This window comes from Zonotrichia albicollis, chromosome 3 (assembly GCF_047830755.1).
Source record: "Zonotrichia albicollis isolate bZonAlb1 chromosome 3, bZonAlb1.hap1, whole genome shotgun sequence".
Lineage (NCBI taxonomy): Eukaryota > Metazoa > Chordata > Aves > Passeriformes > Passerellidae > Zonotrichia > Zonotrichia albicollis.
In genome coordinates, this window is record NC_133821.1 from 106,607,281 (window position 1) to 106,629,202 (window position 21,922).

General features: G+C 39.8%; 1 protein-coding gene across 3 annotated transcripts; it reads left to right on the top strand.

Annotated features, from left to right (window-relative positions):
* The first annotated feature begins 224 nt into the window (after positions 1–224).
* LOC113459790 (uncharacterized) lies at positions 225–21,259 on the top strand. Of its 3 annotated transcripts, none has more exons than XM_074538389.1 (5): positions 225–1,861; positions 11,645–11,701; positions 13,020–13,176; positions 16,756–16,835; positions 19,850–21,259. In XM_074538389.1, the coding sequence occupies exons 1-5, from the start codon at positions 1,750–1,752 to the stop codon at positions 19,867–19,869; spliced, it is 426 nt and encodes a 141-aa protein (XP_074394490.1). In that variant the 5' UTR covers positions 225–1,749; the 3' UTR covers positions 19,870–21,259. The 3 variants fall into 3 exon arrangements, with proteins under 3 accessions (XP_074394490.1, XP_074394487.1, XP_074394489.1); XM_074538386.1 differs by having other exon boundaries at positions 20,066–21,259; XM_074538388.1 differs by lacking the exon at positions 16,756–16,835.
* Positions 21,260–21,922: the final 663 nt, after the last annotated feature.

The window sequence follows — 21,922 nt, forward strand, 5'->3', positions numbered from 1 at the left end:
CGGCCATCCCCTGCACTCCCCCCGCGCCCCGCGGCCGCCTGCTGCGGGCAATCGCCGCCCGTGCCGCCCCTGGGGCCGCAGCTCGGCAGCGCCCGCCGTGCCCCGGAGATGCCTGGGAGCCCCGCGCTGCCCCGGGCACAGGACGAGCCGCCCCCCGGCACTTCGGCACCCACTTCACGAGAAATAGCTGCATGTCACTGGTTTTGCAGCCTGAGCGCCACGATGTGAAAATGTGACGCTAATTCCTGAAGTGTTAATGAAAAACAGTAAGGTGTATGCTAACGTTAAGCGAAATTCAATAGAAACACTCAGAAATTGATTTTCGGGCTTTTTTTCCTTTGTGCTGGCTAGTTAGAGGCCAGCTCTCGAGCTTTGATTAACGCATGGTCTTCAACTCTCAGAAAAGAAGAAACTGTAAGACTCATTTCACATTCTGGCAGTGAACATTAACTTGTGCCCCTACTAAATGCAACATGGACACATCACCAGTAGTAATTCGTTGCTACAGTGTGTGCAATGCCATTCAATCAGATGTCTTTGAATGATGAGTTTAAACTTCCTCCTGTCTTCCCTACACTTTCTCCTCCACTGCAGGCCAGTTCAGACAGGAACTTTTTAACATGTGAACCACAGTGGCCGCTCAGACTCGTGATAAGGGATGGCAGAAACAGCACACATGTCAAAACAGATGTTAAGTAGTTGATACAACTATCCACAGAAATCCCATTAATATTTAAGCTTTCCAGTGGCACATATCTACTCTTCTTTCTTTGAATTGTAAATTGTGTTAGTTAATCCTTCATTTACTACTTGTTTGCATTTCCTTGGTTTGATATACGCAAGTGTTTATACTCTTCTTTTTTCTCATCCCTACCTACTCATTTACAGCTGAAGATGTACAGCATGCCTTTACCATCAGCCACTCCTCCAGAATCATGCTTAGATTTACACTCTAGTGGCCTTAGTCACTTTGATTTGAGAGCTGATACTGAAATTCTGGAAAGCCAAACTTCAAGTGAGAGCACATAGTCATTCCAACCCACTGTGCCAGGCCTCTGTGCCAGGGGCACTAACCCTTGAGCTTTGTTCAATTGCTGGTGTGGGCAATGGCACAGCTCACAGCAGCACACGTGCATCACTGTTGATAGGAATGAGGCTTTGAACTGAGGATTAGGCCAATAAACTGAACATCACTGAACTCCAGTTCCTGATGTACTTTTTGTGATCCATTAAGAAATATTGTTATAATTCTGTGCCCTCTAGTGGTGTTTAAAAACATCAATTAATTTAAATAATCATAAGGAGAACAGTCTGTGAGCACAACTTGAGCCAGTATTGAAATGTAGCCATAGATTCCAGAAGAACTAGAAGCTAACAAAAGTAATACACTTATTGATGAATTATTTTATTTTTTACAGTGCGGGAACAAGTGTATTTTCCCATCTGTTATCTGTTATTAAATAAATCCTTTTAAAAGTATGTATTATGAGAAGACATTTATGGTAATTAATCTAATCCCTACTTGTTCATATGTCAGATAACCAGGGCATGATCTGCTATTTGAATATGGAGACCAGGCAGCTGCCAGCCCTCTGGCAGGCACAGGGGCTGTGCTATGTAACAAAGCTAGTCCTCATCTAAGTATTTATTGCAAAATACAGGTCTGTATTTATAGGACAACAAATTCCCCTGATATTTTGGCTTCAGACTATATAATACCTACAGAGATGAGTCGTGTGAAATTCTAGCATGTCCGCATGGTCCAAGGTCATCCTGGGTTCAGATGTCAGTAAGAGGATCTACTTGACGAAATCTCCAAGGCAAGAACATCCCAAGGAATCTTGGCTTCTCAAGGCTGCAGGTACAGTATGTCACACCTGCAGAGGGACAAGGAAAATGGCATGCTAAAGTGCAGCTTTAGAGTCACTATTACTGAGCTTTATGGCAAATATCAACAACATATTATTCTGGATTTTAAAATACAGGTTTCAAGATTGCATTGCATTTTCCAAATGTGTCCATCAAATGTTACATAGCTCAACTTTTGGAAGGATCAGCTGATACATATAATCATTTTTGATCAGGAACCAAATGTCACATATGTTTGGTATTTTCGGGGTTTTCTTTCCAGTGAGTAACTTTTGATATATTGTCTTACATCAGTGTTTCTGGTTTTATTTTATTTAAAGAGAGGAAGCAATTTAAACAGCAGTGGCAGTCTCTTATTTATAACTTTTTTTTTTCTGGAGCACGTACACTTCTTTTCTAAGACATCTACTAGAGCAGCTTTGGAGCTAGCTACACTAGAATTTTAAGCAAGCCTTCACAATGACTAAGTTTGCAAATAGGTAACAGGAATACTGAAATACACTTAGTTTAATTACGGCACAGGGTAGATACTAATAGAAGAAGAACTTTGTTACAGGGTAAAAACAAAGAGGGAAAGGAAGACCAGCCTTATTGGAGGACACTGACCAGAGTTCAGTTCACTGCTTTACTCCATGTTGCCAGGACAGATAGGATCTGTAGCCTATCCACATCAAATCCAAAGCACCTGAGCGTGTAGTTGCCTCAAGTCACTGGCAGATGCTTACTGAGCTGATGAACACCAGCTGAGCACCTAGATGCAGCTTTTAATATTTATATGGATTTGAAGAATCTCTCTGTCTTTGTGCCTGAATTACATATCTGTCACAGGGGGTGGTAGCAATTTTTTCACAGAGAGAGGGATTGTTAACATAAATTTATGAAGCAGTGTGAGATGCTCAAAAGCAGCAAAAGAGGGAACAGTAGAAATCACGTCCACACTGTGGCTGCTTGAAGCAGAAAAGCAGACTAAGTGCAAGCTGGGGGCCTCTGTAGCAACACCTTGCAAAGGTCAGTTTACTGTGGTATCATGTTTTGAGTTCATTTGAGTTCCTTGTTAATAACCTTTTTCACGTTATATAATAGTGCAAGGTATCATGTATGCTCTAGTTTTGCACCTCTTTGTAAGATTTTTAGCTTTCTGCCTAATTGTATGGAGGAGGGGATACTCATAGCTATTCTTGGTGACAAGCCTACAAGAGTCAGGAATAAGTTTTCAAAGCACATAGGTGTTAGGAATAATTCATTTATTATGTTGACCTGTTTGTTGTGTAGCTATAATACATGGTATGCACCTCCAGGAAAACCCAAATCAAGTATTACTATTGAATAATAAACCATGAGCAAAATGTCAGATGAGGTGAACAGCATATTAGGATGCACATTTTACGCTGTCCAGTCAGCACATGGAACATGCTCGCAGCTGTAGCAGGGCTCTGATATTGATATTAGAAGTGTTGGAATACATTGCACTAATATTCCAAGATGTTGGGATATTCTCCTGCAAGCTTTTCACATAAATTAAGGAAGGAAGACTGTCAACAGCATGAGGCATTCATACACTAAACTAGCAGAAAGGACAGCTTGCTTGCTTGCCTTCTCAACTTTCCCTTCTTCATGAGGTCCCTTAACTCTGAACTCAAGGGAGTACCTTCAAAAGAAATTTAGTTTTGTGTCTCATTTATGTGTTGATTTTCATGTTAAACTGCTATGAGGTGCTAACTTTGAGGAAGATCTGCCTCCACAAAGACCTGTCCTGTGACCAGACTTTCATTCCAAGCAGTCCATCTCTGTGTTACTACCAGCACAGACTAAATTAATCAGAAGACAAGACATGGGTGGCTCACTCACAGTACCCATGCCTGCAGGTATGTTAGAAACACTTCTGCCTGGTAACTACACCTATAAAAACCAAGCCGAGTTCCCAAACTGCTAGTAATGGACCTTCCTTCTGCTCATTGCTCCTTCCCAGCTAGAGGAACAATTTGGCCCTCTCTCCTCATCTGGTCTTGATCAATGGCAGAAATTCTGGGCCTTACTTCTGTGCTGACTAGCCTGTCTGGAAAAATGTTCATTTTGCTCCCTGACTTCTAGTATTTCCTGTTACTCATCAGATATTAATCCCTGATAAGGGAATTAATTTATTCAATTGATTCCTACTTAAATAAATAGCTAAACTTTACTCTCCATTAATAAGGCATACACCCTGTAAAGTCATTATCCGACCCCAAGACCTGCTCTCCTAAATAGCTCTACTGTTCATCTACTTTATTTCCTCTTTTGCCTTCAGGGGTTTTTTGATGGCTTGTTTGTTTATTTGTTTACTATTTTGTGGTCCTTCCTTCCTTCCTTCCTTCCTTCCTTCCTTCCTTCCTTCCTTCCTTCCTTCCTTCCTTCCTTCCTTCCTTCCTTCCTTCCTTCCTTCCTTCCTTCCTTCCTTCCTTCCTTCCTTCCTTCCGCCACTTCCTTCCGCCACTTCCTTCCGCCACTTCCTTCCGCCACTTCCTTCCGCCACTTCCTTCCGCCACTTCCTTCCGCCACTTCCTTCCTTCCTTCCTTCCTTCCTTCCTTCCTTCCTTCCTTCCTTCCTTCCTTCCTTCCTTCCGCCACTTCCTTCCGCCACTTCCTTCCGCCACTTCCTTCCGCCACTTCCTTCCTTCCTTCCGCCACTTCCTTCCTTCCTTCCGCCACTTCCTTCCTTCCTTCCGCCACTTCCTTCCGCCACTTCCTTCCGCCACTTCCTTCCGCCACTTCCTTCCTTCCGCCACTTCCTTCCGCCACTTCCTTCCGCCACTTCCTTCCTTCCTTCCTCCACTTCCTTCCGCCACTTCCTTCCTTCCTTCCTTCCTTCCTTCCTTCCTTCCTTCCTTCCTTCCTTCCTTCCTTCCTTCCTTCCTTCCTTCCTTCCTTCCTTCCTTCCTTCCTTCCTTCCTTCCTTCCTTCCTTCCTTCCTTCCGCCACTTCCTTCCGCCACTTCCTTCCGCCACTTCCTTCCGCCACTTCCTTCCGCCACTTCCTTCCGCCACTTCCTTCCGCCACTTCCTTCCGCCACTTCCTTACTTCCTTCCGCCACTTCCTTCCGCCACTTCCTTCCTTCCGCCACTTCCTTCCTTCCTTCCTTCCTTCCTTACTTCCTTCCTTCCCTCCCTCCCTCCCTTTCCCCCTCTGTGATGCAGCTATCTGGACTCCCAAACAAGCAGACTGGTGACAAAACAAAGCCATAAGTCTTGAAAGATGCAAACCCTGCCACAGATCACTACCACTCTTTAGTTTAGTAAAAGAAGTCATGTGACAAGGAAAAGAAAAAAGACAAAACCAGAGTGTATACTGAGAACTGCAGAACAGTTTACATTCCCAGACTGGGAATATAATACGAATAGAATAGAATATGAATGGTTTTGGTTTTTTTTTTCCCAGATAGGATGGTTTGCTTTCTTGGAATACATGGATTTTCAAAATAATACCTCCCTAAATACCTAGAAGTTCTGAAAAAAACATGCCAATCAAAAATGTCAGTGTTTATTGCAGATTTTATAGCCTAACACAGTTTCTACATATGAAAATAGATCCTTGGGATAGTGTCTTCAAAATTGCTTGTTTTCAAGCAGAAGAATATAATTTGGTAAGCTTGCATGTCAGCAGTTCCTTCCAGCAGGCAGGATAATAACCCACAGCAGACTTGAAAAAATCCTGCAAGGTCAGAATACAGATACTGAGAAATTCATCAGGAGGATTTTTTTTTCCAGATTTCTAGTGCAGGAAAGTAAAGATCTTGTTTTTTGGACTTATTTCTGGTTTCTTTTGGTATGGAGAAAATATTTTGTGAAAGCTTCATTTGATCCCTAGAGTTAGCAAAATTCCTTTAAAAACCAGTGATATCTCATCTTAGGCATCAGAGATGTACCTGCAAAAAGCTGGTGGCAGATAAAATATCAAATATATGAGATGTATCTCATTATGAGCTTTTCCTTTAAACTACAGTGACCTTTGGATGATCTGGACTTTGGGCCATCTCCTCTCTCTCCATCTCTGCACATCTCTTTCAATTGCACTATGGCAGCTCTGATTATGAAAATTCCTATCCAACTGTGGCCTCATCTTTGAAGCATTGAAATTTTTGGACATTAATATTTTTGAATCACCTTATTTTTATCTCTTCTGAAAATATAGAGGAGCACCTCAGTCTTCACTGGATTCAATTGGAACCTAATTGGCATTTATGTTGTTTGTTTCTATATACTCGCTAGTAGATAGTGGAGACGTGCTCACCTTTACTCTCCATGGTCCAAATAATTTTAATAAAAACCTGTGCAGAGTAGCACGGAGAGAGCCAACTGCTTCAGGTGCTCTTGCCTCAGAGTTCTTATACTTGAGAACTTCTGAACATCTCCAGGTGCTGCTCCTGGGCAGCAGAGCCATGCTGAGGCTGGAGGGAGTGCTCTGACCACTGGGACAGGTTGGCAGCATCACTAATTTCATGTATGGGACACAAGAGGAGATGCTGTGTGCTTCTGGAGAGTTTAAAAGGTTCTATGTTTGGTGCCCTGGCTTCTCTGACCCTCCTGTGAAGATGCTGATACACTTCATGTATTATTGAGATGGCCTAGCCCTATCAAAGGAGTCTGGTTTCTGCTCTTGAAATAGGACTTAAAGTTTTAGGGGCTAAGGCACAGAGTCTACTGTCATCTAAAGTCTTTCTGAAGTTCTAAGAGGGATTTTATATTGTCTAAAGATCATCATTTGTTGGTTTGCATACAAATGTTCTTGCATCTGAAGTTTTGTTTGTAGCATAAATGTAGGACTCAAAACAAATTATTGTAATTCATTGTAACTGAAGTAACATTCTTCCTAAATGACATTTAATCACTAACCTAATATATTCTGAAGGTGCATTTTGAAATAAAAAAAAATAATTCACTCCCCTTTTCATAAAATTGTAAAGATATTTGGCCTTTTTGATGTGCCGGTTCAAATAATTTGACAGCACCTATGATCCTCAAAGAATTTGAATAAGATGTGCCCTCTGAGTCACTCAGGTGACATAACAAGAACTTACTCATAAGCTAGAGGCACCACAGAAAGCAGCAATAGATGAGAACTCTGGCAGTGTGTGCTTCCATTAGTGTATCAGAGGACAGGACTCCTCCTTTCTACCACTGTGTTCCTGTTGAATTCACTGAGATTCATTCCCGTCATGAGGTAAACCAAAAAGAGATGGAGTCAAGAGTGTCTAAGGTTGATAGGGCCCTCAAGAGCTCCTGATGGATGAGTAAAGACACTCAGTTGGAGCTGTTGGAACCATAGCACTTCAGAAAAGAATACCTTCTTTTGCTTCTACAGGCATGCTTCAGCACTTCTTAAATCGAATCCTCAAGTGTGCACTTCAGAAATCTTAATCAGGAGAAAGGTGAAAAACAAGAAAGGAAATGTTAAGAGGAATCTAGGTGATCTAGTGAGGCTGTAAGACAGGAACAACAGTGAGAGAATTTACAACAGATAAGCAGGAATCATAAACATGGGGAATGAGATGATAGTTCAGAACAGGGTTTTTCCCCACAATGCTCAAAGGGATGATCTAACATTATCACTTGAGAAAGGTTGGAAGTAATTATTTCACTTCAAAGTGGAACAAAATTAAAGTTGTGATATATCTAAAGCTATCTTGTTTTATGTATCCACATATATCATTGTCTGCAAGGAAACATAGGAGCCAAAAGTGGGTTTTAATATCCTTGTAGGGCTGGGAGAGGATGAATAAATGCTATAGACCAGACTTACTAGGCAAGTATTAGCATGAAAAACAAGATGTACAAATATAGGTATAAGGAAAAACCCACAATATTTTATCATAAGGGTGATCAGACACTGGCACAGGTGCCCATATAGGTTGTGAAATCTCTGTCCTTGGAGTTTTTCAAAGCTTAGCAGGCCTCAAGGAACTTGACATAAACTTGTGTTGGGCAGGTTGAAGTAGATGACCTCTAGAAGTTCTTTCCAATCTAAAATATTCCATGAGTCTAGATGACCTTGGGCAATGAATACTTTATGACCTACCCTGTGAAATAAAAACCCATTGATAAGTTTGACCTGGTCAATACTCTAAGGACACGTAAGCATCTATCACTGCTGATACCCTGCCCCTGCTGCAAAATCACAAACCTGACGTGCAGGGGGCAGAGGGTTGAAAGGATAGCAGTGGTATCTGCCTTCCATGTAACAGCTCCTCCAATTGCCTCGCTAAAAAGGAGAGAGGAGCAGAGAGATGACAGGAGAATGAGCAGGGAGAGGCATCATGGCACAGTCCCATGTGAGCACAACCCTGAAGAACAGCACAAGACCAGGTGCCTGCCCTGTCTCTACCCTGGGTCCCAGCTCCCTGCAGCCCATTGACTTCCCATTCCTTTCTCCAGCCCTGCCTGCCATAGAAAACATCATTCCTTTTCTCATCTCCTTCTTTTCCTTGTGAGATGTTTTGAACTTGGCTGAAAGTTTTGCAGCATGACTTTTCAGTATCAAGATATTGTGGGTGATGGTTTATTGGAAACCTTATTATCCGCCTTATTATAAATAAAAAGGAAGCATTTAATTTTATTTTTTTTATAAGGGAATAATTAATTGCCCTACATAGTGGATCATTTAAAGAAAGCGTTGAGTGCTACCAATTTGAATATCATGTTTTTTTTAATATTTCCGTGCTAGGGTGTTGAAATCTCTAGCCCTTTTTGAAAATCCTGATCAAACTTTACCTCCAGTTAATAGGACATTCCCATTAAACCTATTTATGTTGTTTAATTTAAATAGGGGTCAAATCCTGCCTCTACTTTGTTATTCTGCCTTAAGGTTTTTATTCTGCAGGGAGGTTCATTGGTTCCAACTAATGAAAAGAAGAAAACTACCAGTTCAAGTTGATGATACCATAAATACTTGGAATGAAAATTAAACATTATTATTAGCAACTTTCAGCAGGGTTTAAAGTGTTGAAACTTAACCTTGTCATGTGGATCCCTACCACTTAACTTTAATGAGTAACCAGTAGCAGGAGAGTTTCCTATATCGTGTGTGCAGTAGCTGCTGAAGAGAGATATGACATATTATCTAGATTGGTTTATAGAAGCAGCTATCCTATCACTGCCATAAAGAGGGAAACTAGAAATTTAAGCCATTATCTTCTAAAAGGTTCACTATAAAACTATGGTTCTAAAATTGCTTTTATAGTGTAAAGATCATGTACTGGAAGCAAAACTCTTATATATTTCAGAAAGAAATGATGGCCTAAGTGATAAACATGGGTGGTAAGTAAAACCAACAAGCTGCCTTTATAACTCGGTCATAAATAGTTATCATAATTATTCTATCTTCTTTATGTAAGATGCTGATAGAAAACCTTGTTTTCTTTTTTTTTTACTTGCTCTTCTTTAAAATGTTTCACAGAGCATTTGGAGCAGAATGGAGAAATAGCTGAAAGCTTAGAGATGAGTGTTTTGGAACATTTTGCAGAGCACACTGTCTGGGGCCATAAACACACGATTCAGTTGTAACCTAAAATATCTTATTGAAGTTGTTCTTTCCATTCACTGTCTCTTTCCATATTTAAATCCATACAGATAAGGATACCTCTCCATTTCCAGAGTGAATCTGTACACTTGAGTAGCGTAACAGTGGAGGCAGTTTCCTGCTGAAACAAATGAGCTTCGGAAAGTAATAAACATTTTATTGCTTATTTCTGCTCGACTGACAAGGAATTACCAACTTTATTTTCAAAAGAGGGGAGCATTTGCAACACTGAGGACAATTTTGGAAGACCAGTGTTACTTTAGACCCCAAGTAATTTTGATTAGGATCTTATTCCCTGTTACAAAACAAACAGGTTTTCTTCCATTAATATGGTATGTGACAATATTTTTTTGCCCATTGCTTTTGGTTGAGAAGCTTTATTAAAGGCATTTTGGGTTCATGCACCACATTAGTTAGTAGTAATAATTTCCACTGTGTAACCTTACCTTCTCTTGCATAATTATTTGCTGCCCACTGAAGCATCACATTCTCTTCCTAAAGCGCATCTTTGAAAGCAAATAATGTGCTTTTTAAAAGGCATAAATATTACAGTAAAACACACATTGTGAAGATGCCCCATAACCACCGAGAAACCACTAAACCTTTAATTTCACTTAAGACATCCCAACCTTCTGCTTTAGAAAGCTGGAGCCGGTAAACTGAGAAGCTGTGGGGAGGGAAAGGAAAGAAAACCAGCGGCCCTAAATCTATCTGTATTTGACACCGTCTTTAACGCTGCTGGGTGAACACTTGTAACCGAGTGCGGGGTCGAAAGCATCCTCCGCATCCTCAGCATCCTCGGCATCCTCCGCATCCTCGGCACCGCCCGGCCCCGGTGGTGCCCCGATCCGACGGACTCTGTTCCGGGGGCGGCCTCGGGGTCCCGGGGGGCTGCCGGGGGCCGGGCCCGTCAGTGTCTCGGTGCCCTCAGCAGGTGGCAGTGGCGTCCCGCGGCGGGCGGGCTGCGCGGACCCCTCGCTCCCGCCCGCGGGGCTGCGCGGAGCGGCTGCCGCGGGTGCCGGAACGGCCGCCGGGCGCAGAGCGGGGCACGTCCTTCCTGCTCCCCCCTCAGCCCCGCAGGCAGCCGGGGCATCGCAATACGTGTGAAGTAATTCCTCAAAGGAATTTCAAAGAAAAAATTGATGCAATCAGAAAAAAAAACCAAAAAAACCAAACCCAACCCAACCCAAACTAAAAGAACCCAACCCCCCCAAAAAAAACTTACCACGAAAAACTCCAAAACTCCCACAAAACAAATCAAAAGTATGGCTCCCTCTGCACTCGGTCCTTTCATCATGATGTCTGTAACTGGATTTATGTGTAAATGATGGTAAAAACATCATTGGAAAGGCAGGGTTTTTTGTTAAATTTGGTCAACGTGAATTTAATGCTGCTATGGTTAAACACTTCTGTGGCTGCTTACACAATGATTCACCAACATTGCTAGTCTTCTGCTACTACCTGAAGGGAAAGGATATGAAAAAAAGTGTCCATGTAAAAGTATGCTGAAACAATTACATTCAATTACATTTCAGACAGGGAGTTCCTTCCTTATTTAAAGTTCCAAAATATTAATCATATGAATGTGTTGAGTTTATAAAAGCATAATGAAAGCTGTCTGTGGGTTTTTTTCTATTTCTTTTTGACATATTTCAAATGGTTCTGCAATATCATTTTATATGGTATCTTATGTGTTTTAAAGTAGTCTTAAGTTTAACCTCTTTTATCTTTTATTTCCTTTTTTCCTTGCCTTGTCTTTGCCTTGCCTCACCTTTTTCCTTGCCTTTCCTTGCCTTTTCCTTATTTTGTTTTTTCCTTTTTCCTCTTTTTTTTTTTTTTTGCTTAATAACTACCACTAATGACTGCCTATTAAAAGGATTAGGGTTTGCAGGAGCAATTGCTGAATGAACTTTATTTAAGTAGTACTCATCTAAATAAGGGTAGTTGAAATGCTTATCCAGATTCTGTGTCTGTGCTAGATTGAGTGGAATGACATCAGTAATGAATACCACTCATTATTTTTTGTTCTTTTAGGGGTTTTTATAACACAAATGGTTCTCTAGTTAAGAAACAATGAGGCAAGAGTAATGGAGTGTTGATTTTTGTGGGTTATATTTATTTGCTAGAACCTGTTTATGAATTATGAAAATTCATTATGAAAATTATGAAAACACTTATTTTTGTCTATTTATCTCTTTTGCATATGATTTCTGCTTCTTTTCAGAGGCTGTGTATCCTCTACTGAAAACTGTGGCAATTTTGGGCACTCATCTGCTGGCTGGTAAATTATTTCAAGTAGGACATCATCTTTTAAATAAAATGGTAGTATTGTGATTTGGGGCCTCAGGTAACCGAAAAATCATACATATTTTATGGGGGAAAGAACAAATTTTCTTTATTGACAAGCACTTCAGGAGCCTATCTCTGGAATCCACAGAGGTATATTGATTGGCAGTTCCTATTCACCTGTTCACTGATGATTCATTTCAAGGCAGAAGAGGAAGTAAGCAGGAAGCAGAGGAAGGAGGGAGGCGCAGTTTTGGGAGTTGTGTGCATCCCTCCGAGGTTCTGTGCATCCCACCAGAGAGGACCTGCTGATGGTTTCCATGGCTGCACTGCTCTGTTTGCCTCCTGCAGCATTCAGTAACACCCAACTTTTGTGTATTCTAATTGCTTCCCACTGGAGAATATTTCCAGGTTTTTGCATTTTTTAAGGTCAGGTTCTATCCCTGGTTTTAAGTCTTCTCAAACTGATTACTGCAATGCTTTTTCATTAAAATGCGTGATCTGATGAAAGAGGCTGGTACAAAGGCAGCAGAGCAGCAGAAGTCTGACTGGTGTTAGGCTGTGGAAATGCAAATTCCCACACATTTTCTGTGTTACACTTTCCAGCTGTCAAACCATTGCACTAGATCAGATGTTTGCAATTACTTAAAATGAAGTCTGTAGCTTAAAGGTTTCTTGAAAATCATGAAACTGCAGGTAAATAAACCTAAATTATGAATTTAATATTTGCATGCACTCCTTCTGCCAGAATAATATAAGGAAGACTAAGCATTTGTATTTATTGTTACTTTAAATGCAGCCTTACCCTACAAATGTTTCCCACTAGCACATATGAAATACATTCCTCCAAGATTTTGTATTTCAATTGTCTGTGTAACTGTGGGTACCTATATTACTTCCTCCAATCATCAGAATCTGCTTTTGCTTTGGGAATAATATTTAAAAAAATAGAGAAGGTCTGGAAGACTTTGTCTCCCTAAGGATCATGGGTTTTGTGGTTCCTAATGTGATTATTTCAGGGCCTTGTCACGAAGCTCTGACAAAATGCTTAATAACAGATCTATTTTTTTAATACATAAAATAAGTATTTCCATATCACTCCTGTGATTGCTACAAGTTGTAGTCTACTGCACTACTACACCTGTAAATTTGTTTTATTTGTGATTTAAATTCTGAAATGTTCTATGACTCTATTTACAAGTGGGATAATGGTATTGAATAGCAATTGTCAGGGGTTGTTTTGTTTTGTTTCTAATTTAAATAGAGAATTTCATGGCATTTATTGATCCCTAAATTGTCCTTCTTTTCTGTAGAAAAGAAGCCTCAAACCCTACTTTTCCTACCCCTAACTTTGCTCAGTTATTCAGAGGGGACAAACTCTTTCCAAGGAGACAGAAAGGCAAAGATACCTACAGGAGATATCTGGAAAGGAGCTATGAGCATCCCACCACGTTCCCTCATCTCCAGCAGGTGTGTTACCAGAGGGGTTCAACATTTGCCATGCTGCCATTTAGCACATTTCTGTCCACTTTGTTCCAGACAGCTTTGTCTGAGTAAAGTTGAGATTTGATACTAGCTTCAGACATATTGTTCCCTCTTAGAGGCAAGCAGAATGGGGCTTGACTTAAGCATTTTTCTATGATATCAGATTTGTGGCAGGATCACTAGAGGGATTTGCCTGAAGGAAAACTTTCTCTGCAGGATTTTAAGGACAATTTAGGATGGAGGGTTTAAAAAATAAACAAGGGAAAAATTAATGCTAATATTAAATAATTTTTCTAAAGGAGCTGTGAGCTTTCTGTATTTTTTTTATCAGAAGAGCATTTTTCTGAGCTAGCAATTCAGCATGCTGAGGAGTAGAGTATTCAAGATTTTTTATTTCAGCTTTTTTTTTTTTTTATTTCTGCGATTTAAGTATACTAGTTAATTGCTCATGTGGAAGTTTTGCAGGCAATGTAGTGCCTTGCAGGAGAGAACCCAAAAATGCCCACCTCCCCTTTTCTAAGCTGGTGGGGAACAGGACCTAAAAGAAACTCAGATCTTGGCCAGAATTGTGTTAGGGTCTCAACTTTAAAGTACTTGTATGGAATGAGTTAAGAGTGAGAATTAATTGAGGGTTTAGAAAAAGGTAAGATCTTATGAGAAAGCATCAAAATTAAGATTTTTGTTTTCTTTTGTTTTCTTTGGGTTCTTTTAAAGATTTCTTGTTTTCTGATTTAACTGCTGCTAATTTGTCTTGGATGCCTTGTGCATGAAGGACAGGAGGACAACAATCCATTAGTTTGCTAGGACCTCAGTGTTTTCTTATCAGCACTGCCAGCAGCCTGAGCAGATGTGGAGAAATTACACAGCAGGTCTATATCCCTCATTTTCCCAACTGTAAAATTGGAGTAACAATTTGTTGTTTAAGATGATGTTAAATGAGATCCCCATCAATTTTTGGCAGTTTGCTGCTATCATCCTTGAGGTGATTTAACAGCCTATGATTGCACACATATACTCTTCCTCCCTATTCAGAAACAACAGTTTGCTTCTCTCTTCAGTGATCTACCACAGATGGAGAGGACTGTTCTCACAGCCAGGATAATTCTGACCCAAGAGGCTGTTAGTTAATGAGATGTTTTTTATATTTGTCATTGTGTGAAATACATCTATTTTAATATGTGACTGAGTGTAAAAAAAAATTATTACCACAAGGTAAATCAACATTTAACATTTATAAATGTTCTTATAACAAATAGGCATTTCTAGCAGAACATTTTGTATTATGTTGGTGTATTGCTCTACAGTACTAACAAAGATCTGTTATTAAACACAACCAATCAAAATCTGACTCAGTCACCCTGTAGATAATTACAAAATGCCTTAAAAATTTTAATTATGTATCTGTTGAGCACCACTTAAAAAAAAAAAACTCAACAAAAACCAGCCCTGAGTTTGACTTATTGACTAGTTCAATATAATATCTGAAAGATTGCAAGCACCTTGTTGATATTTGAACAAACCAAGGTTCTTCTACCACTTTGCTCTTTGCCCCTTTTCTTATCACTCACATGGCACAATGGCTTAAACTGCCTGGCTTGAGCTGTAAGAGGCACGGGGATTTGCCAGATGCACTGTTTGGGGAGGTAGGACAGAATCTCCAAGCACATTTCTAAGGGACTATCAAGGGATGCAGTAGATTATGCCTCTGGCCCAGTGCCAGGCTCATGGGTTTTGGTCAGCTGGCCCTCTTAGTTTACTGTGCCACAGATGCTCAAACACTTTCTTCTGCTTTGGCCACTTCAAGTTATATATTAAATATATTTTCCTGTGGACAACAAGGGAATTTTATCTTTCAGCTTGTCAGTAGGAACTATTGTGTGTGCAGCACTTCTGACCATTTTACCAGCTGGGAATATGGACCTGAGGACTTGTTTCTGGCCATAGTTCATTGGCAGGTTACTGGCATACAAGGCTATTATTATTAGTGTTGTGGAGAAATTACTGAGCAATTGCTTTTGTTCCAAACCACAAACCACACAGTATGGATAGTTTAACATAAAGCATATAGTGCCTATGCCTTAAAATATCTCTTTTCTATGTTTATTTTTCCAGTGTCCTGGTATTCTTTATTAAATCTGTAGTTACATTTATGAGAGAAGGTGAATTTAGAATTTTCTGAGTGCAGACCTGCCAATCCATTGGAGGGCTTCATCTTTTCCTCCATGGAGATCTACTTCTAAATGTGGTCTGTGTAATTGCCTGTACTGTAGTTTGTTTGTATTTCTTTGTTAAAACTGCACAGTGTTAAAAATCGACATGGAATGAGTTGTATATAGGCATAGTTTGTAGCCTCTCCCCACGTTTGCTCCAGTAAGGACTGGGTGTCAAACTACCAAGTATCAGAATTCAACAACACAACTACAGTTACAGCATGTGAGAAATCTTTCCAATGCCTGAGTGCTATTATTATAATATAGCAGGACAGCTATAAACAGCCAGTTTTGTACAAGTTTCTAATGGGTTCACCTGATAGTTTTCACTGCAGTACCGCAAACTTCTTCTAAAGTAGAATTTATTTCCACCATTAAAATTTTTTAAAAAACCCAAACCAACCCAACAGCCTCCCCCCCAAAAGCCAAACATACCTAAAAAAAAACCACAATGAAAAAGGTAGGCATTTCACTTATTGTGTAGGGTTTTTTTTTTAATTTTGTAAATATGTTGCTGAAATTATTGGTAAAAGAGCTTATGTGCATGTATTAGTATATATAAATACTGTCAGAACTTTGTTTATTTAGCTAGTTTATTGGGTAAAATAGAAAAGGGAAATAAATTTGCCATATACTTGAAAAGAAGCAGAAACTAATAAAAAACATAGAGATTATCTCAATTTGTTTATATAATTGGCTTTATATAATATATTTTAAATCGTTTTAGTTTTCCTACTGGCAGGCTGATGCTCAACCTGAGGATCTCCTATTCTGGGGACATAAACTAACACAGTACAAGCCATGATTTGTCCCACCTCCCAGTTCTTACAGATTTTCAACAAGTCCTGTGTATCTGATTAATCTCTGAAGACAGAAGGGCACAGAGGTCTGCACAGCCACTGTTTGCTTTTGTAAACCCTGCAGTAGCTTCTGACATGCTCAGCACATTGGCAACTTCCATTTTTTTCTGATCAGGAGCTTCATTTGGGCTTGTAGAGTTGCCTGAGCCACTCCCTTTCCCGTAAGAAATGTCCTACTGGTAGCATTGTCTGTCATCTGTTACTTCTAGAAGCCCTGCCAGTTATCCTGCCTGGGCATGTCATCCCCTCCCCTGGCCAATGCTCAGTGAATGGGAACAGCTGCCACAGCAAGAGGGACACCATGGGCTGTCAGTGTTTTAGCAGCTGGAGAATGTGCAAGTTTGTTTCTCATTTTTAATGTTGCACTCAAGACTACACATTGCTGGCAGTAGATGTAGGTCTAGGAGGGTGAAACCACAACATCAAGCAGAACATTGATACCCTCTTTGTGTTGTATTGTTGGCCATGGTCTGTGTTGACCTCTGCTGACTCAGAAGTGCTTCCACAGAGGCATTCCTGAAAAGGCTTAGGATGAGGACATCAAGAGAACTTCTCAACTGTGGCAATCATGATGGTAAGAAACTTTAAACTGTGCTTAGAGCTGCTCTGCCATCAACTCTGTCTTATTGCTGTCATAGAGGAGAGGCAAGGTAGCAGGCCATGCCAGCAATTGAGTAGGAAGCTTTTCATCTTCCTTCCTTCTGGCTGGCATCAGACTTTTTCTGGGCAGTACTAGGTGCATGCAATCAGTTGAAGCCAACTGAAAAACAAGATCAGACTTGGTGACAGTGTGGACCATAACATATTATTACTGTGACCAAGGGGTCAGGGCATCTGGATCTCTTTGGAAAGTCTGGTCCCTGACAAATCCACTGTGCCACCTCTGCAAAACATAATCTCTCCTTCCCAAAGCCCAAGATCTTTGTTTATTTTGCCTCCATTTTTAGAATAACATCCTCAAATTTCACCTATTTCTGCTGCCCTTCCTCTGCTGACGCCAGGGTAACTTGGGAGAGAACCATGGGCAACCACTCAGAGACAGCTAAGACTCATTTTGCACAAGCCAATGACCACTGCATGGTTTGCAGGAAATTTTAAAAGGTAAAAGCAAGACTTGAACTTTTCTCAGAGTTCTAAGGGTTAATTTTCTCCAGAATAGCATCTCCATCTCTTTGGCAGGGTGGATAAGGGTTATCTGAAGAAAATACTCAGAAAATGTGCAGTTCTTTTGTTTCAGTTCTACTCTTCAAGAATTGCTAAATGGAGCCACCAGACAGAAATGTCTCTGAATTTCAAGCTGACACTCAAAAGCTGCTTGTCTTAAAGCTTTTGTGTCTGTTCACATTTCCCGGGTAGACATCAGAGAGTTATTAGAGGCCATTTCATCTGTAATTCTGGTAACATATCTGCTCCATAACTTAAGGCAAAGCTAGAACTATAAGGAGAATGAAAATCTTTCTAAACTGCAGAATTTTCTAGGCACATTTTGATCTCTCTTCTGGAAAACTTGAATATTAATGTGTTCAGCAAAAAGAAAAATACGTTGTTTCAGATGGATCAATTCTTTCCAATTTAGATTTTTCACATATCTCACATATATCCATTTGAAACACAAAAACCAAAGTAAAAAGCCATTGCCATAGAAAAATGAGTATTCTGACATTGCCAGAGTCTTCCAACCTGTTTTTTTCCTCACATAAATGAAATATGAGTAAAAAAGACAAGACTTCACAAGACACTTGAAGAGAACTGGACTATTTTAATAAAAAAATGTTCTGCTAGTGGTTTGATTATCAACTGTAATCAGAATAGAAGGGTATGTTTTTGTTAAAATAAAATTTAAAAATGAAACTCTTAGGTAATTACAATATACAGCAGCACTCAGTTAACTGGCAGAGAGTCTATAATGGCATCTACTTCAGAATTTATTTCTTGAACAGTCATTTATGTTATTCATCAGTCACTGATTTCCCACATACAAAAGATAATTTTTTGTGACACTCTTCAGCTCTGGCAAATAGCAAACAAATATTTGAATTTTGAAAGAAACATTTTTAATAAGGAAAATTTTCTTCTGCCGAGATTAGATACTTCACTGTGCTTTTTTAAATTTTTAGTTGATTTTACTGGAATTTTGCATTTTTTATAGCAGCATGTGTAGTTTATTCCACAGAATTTGATGACAGTTGCCTGCATATTTGAAGAGCAGGGATTTTACTAAATGAAGGATGTCAATGCAATTGCTCTAGCAGATAATTATGCTTCATGAACACTGGATTCTAATTAGAGAAGAATAAGTCCCTGGCAATAGCCAGCTTCTTATACAGTAAATTAAAAAGACAACTAATTGGCAAATGTGCTGTGATACTCTGTTAAGTACATAATCTTCTTTATCTTTTTAGCCCTGTTATCATACCCAATTTGCAAATTTGATTTAGAGATATAAAGGACATGAAGATCATTGGACCCTCTTGCCCAGTTCTGGAAAACTTGCTTATTGTGAAAGTAAAGAACTGAAAAATAAGTCTGTTTTTCCATGCCGTGAAACACCTTGAATATATGACACCTCACTGATGTAACTTACAGAATTATAATGTGTAAACAGCAGATTAGGATACCGTAATTAGGGAGTTTTCATTGCATCAAAACATATCTTAATGATTAGTCTTATTATGCATCCATTTTTACATATATTAAGTTTCTTTCAATGAAAACCAAAATGATAAAATACACCAGCTGTCCACATTCAAATTCTAGAAACTATAGTTTATAAGGACAGACAGATATTAATATCATATTAATGTAATTTCTCCACACAGTAAAAATGTTCTTCACGCTGAACCCTAGTTTATCCTAAACAGGTAAACAAATGAAAAAGAGGTTCTACACTGAACAAAATACTTGTGAGGAAAATATACTAATCTATTGAAAGGTTAATAAAAAGCAGAAAGACATTTAAACTTTTTTTTTTGCCAGTTCCAGTGGGGTTTTAATAAGTACTAACAGGCATAGAAGAAATATCAGCATAATTTCTTCTACATCACAAATGATCTTTCATGACTATTGAATAAAAATGATGTTCACTGTCTCATAGGTGTAATATCCAAATAAAACTCATTTACAAATAGAAGAACACTCCCTTAAAAATGTTCTGAGATCATCTCCAAGTTAGGCTTAAACACAAAAAAAACTATATCTAATTTCTCTGCATGAAAATACAATATAAGGAATAGCAAGTTAAAATGAAGGAAACAGTAATTTGTTTCTTAGGCTTCCTAGTTAATCTTCCTGCACATAAATGTTAATTTACAGTATTTTTTCATACTTAATTGATCTTTCTTTTTTGCAGCAATGGTGGTAATCTTTCTTGTGTCTGGCACTGAATTTATCTTAAAAAGCAGTGTAACTTTCTGTCAGTAATTTCCATCCAAATTCCTGCTGATGTCAAATCTGGTATCAGTTCTCAGCTTTTTTTGCACTTAACAACTAGTAAACTTTGAAAATATTTGAATAATAGTGAAAGAAGTGTTTATTAACTGTGGTGCCCCTTCTACTTCCTAAATATTATCCACGTCTTTCTGCAAACAGACCAAGTGACTCGCTGGTGACCAGCCCTTCCATGCTACATCAGAAAAGCATTGCTGCCATCCACAAAGGATGGGAGGCCGTGGGCAGAGCTCCCACTTGTGACTTTGTGGAAACTGTAGACACCCAGAAGAAAAAACAGCATTTACAGAAGCCCATCCTCCTCTTCCTCCTCATTTCTTCTCCCTTCTTCTCATTTTCTCCTATTTCCATATTTAGGAAGAGGGCATCTTGTTTCTGAGGAGCGTGGTGACCCAGGAGTGGCAGAACACATGGATATACTCCCTGCTTTGACAGGGGCAGGGAAATGCAGTGGTGAGGACTCATTCACTGAGATCCTGACTGCCAGCCACATCATGCTGGAGGTGGGCAAGGACCTGGCTTGGGACCTGGCTTTGTATCACAAGCTGAAGCTGACAGCTGGGTTTTCCCTTTCTGCAGAAGGAAAGAGAGAAGGGAAAAGGTGTTGTGTCATCTGAGAGAGCATCTCTGTCATCTCCAGCTGGGAGTGGTGTCCTTTGGCTGCTGCCAGTGTGCTGCAAACCAGCACTAGAGATAAAGATTGCCAGAGAGGTAATTTATTAGCAATACATCCTCAATCAGGCCTCAGTGAAATATCTCTGAGAACCAAGTTGCCTGAATTCCTCTGTCTACATGGACTGTTCCTGCTCTTTCCAGAACTGATGTTGTCAGGGGGGTGCTGTGAAGCACCCTGCGCCTCCCAGGTCTTTATGCTGAGAATGGCAATGATTTAATGAAGAGGTGCAAATGGATAAGGGGTGAGGAGCACCAGAGAGAGAATGTGCTTGCCTGTGCATGACCTGCCATCACCCTGCAGATGTTCTGTGGCCTCCATGAGGTAATGAGCTTGGGAAGCCTACTCCTCTGCAGCTTCTGCTTAGAAGTTCGATGTCTGTCCCTGTGAACTCTAGGGAATAAGCCACCTCCTGGTAACAGTGGCATCTAACAGGTGCCTTGCCTGGGGATAGCACCTATCTACAAAAGGCAACATGAAAATAAAAGAAAAATGCCAGTTTGTGATGTATCACTCAACTTCTTAAAACATTGAACAATAATCAGCAGTGATTCAAAGGTTGGTTTAGAATTATGCAAGGCTTTTCACATCTCATATATATAAAAAGATAAATTAGCAAAATATACATTAGATATTATAATTTAGTGTACGTACACATTATTATACACATAACACATTCACACACGCATTAGCATTCTTGTTAAAAATATGTACAAACTTTTTATTTATAAAGAATGGACACTATAATCAAATGTCCAACCCTGAAAAATCCACGTGCCAAGGGAATGGCAAGTAATCCCCCATCCCTGTTCTATGGCAGATGGCTTTGAGGGACTACCAGAGGAACCTCATGACAGTGAATAAAACTGTGCAAATTGTGAGTTTTCTTCCTTGGGGGAGTTTAATTTGGATTTTGAATTGCTTACTTAAAGCACAGGGTCTTCAACACACCATATTTCTGGGTTTGTTTTACCAATTCCTTTTGCTCCCTATTCTGCATTGCAAACCTTTTGTTTAGAACAGGTACTGAGGGCTACAGACAGCCTCTGTGGACATCAAGCCAGTAAACTGGTAGCAGACAAAGGCACTGTCTTCTCCAGAAATAGCAGCAAAGTGAGAACTGACTTTTCCTCTAAGCTTTTCATCTTCTCCTGAATTGGTTCCAGATGCCAGGCTGGCTCCAAATCAGGATGCAGAAACTTCCAACTGGAAAAACAAGCAGAAAAGAACACTCTCATATCCTCACATTCCCAGTCAACTCATTAATTCTTTTCTATTGATAAGCCACCCCCCAGCTGTGTGTATCTTCTACCAGAGCCTAGGTGACTGTTTCAGACATTGTCCTGCCCTTGCTGCAGGGACAGGCTTCTTGTATTTTCATTTCTTATGAAAAAAATGGTGTGCTCGATTTGTATTTCCCTTTTTGACCAAGAAAGCATCTGAGATGCATTGTTCCAATCTGCAATTTTTATTTAAACCCTTTATTTTAATGGATACTCCGATGTCAGTCTCTTTGATCACTCAATGCATTTTACTGTTTC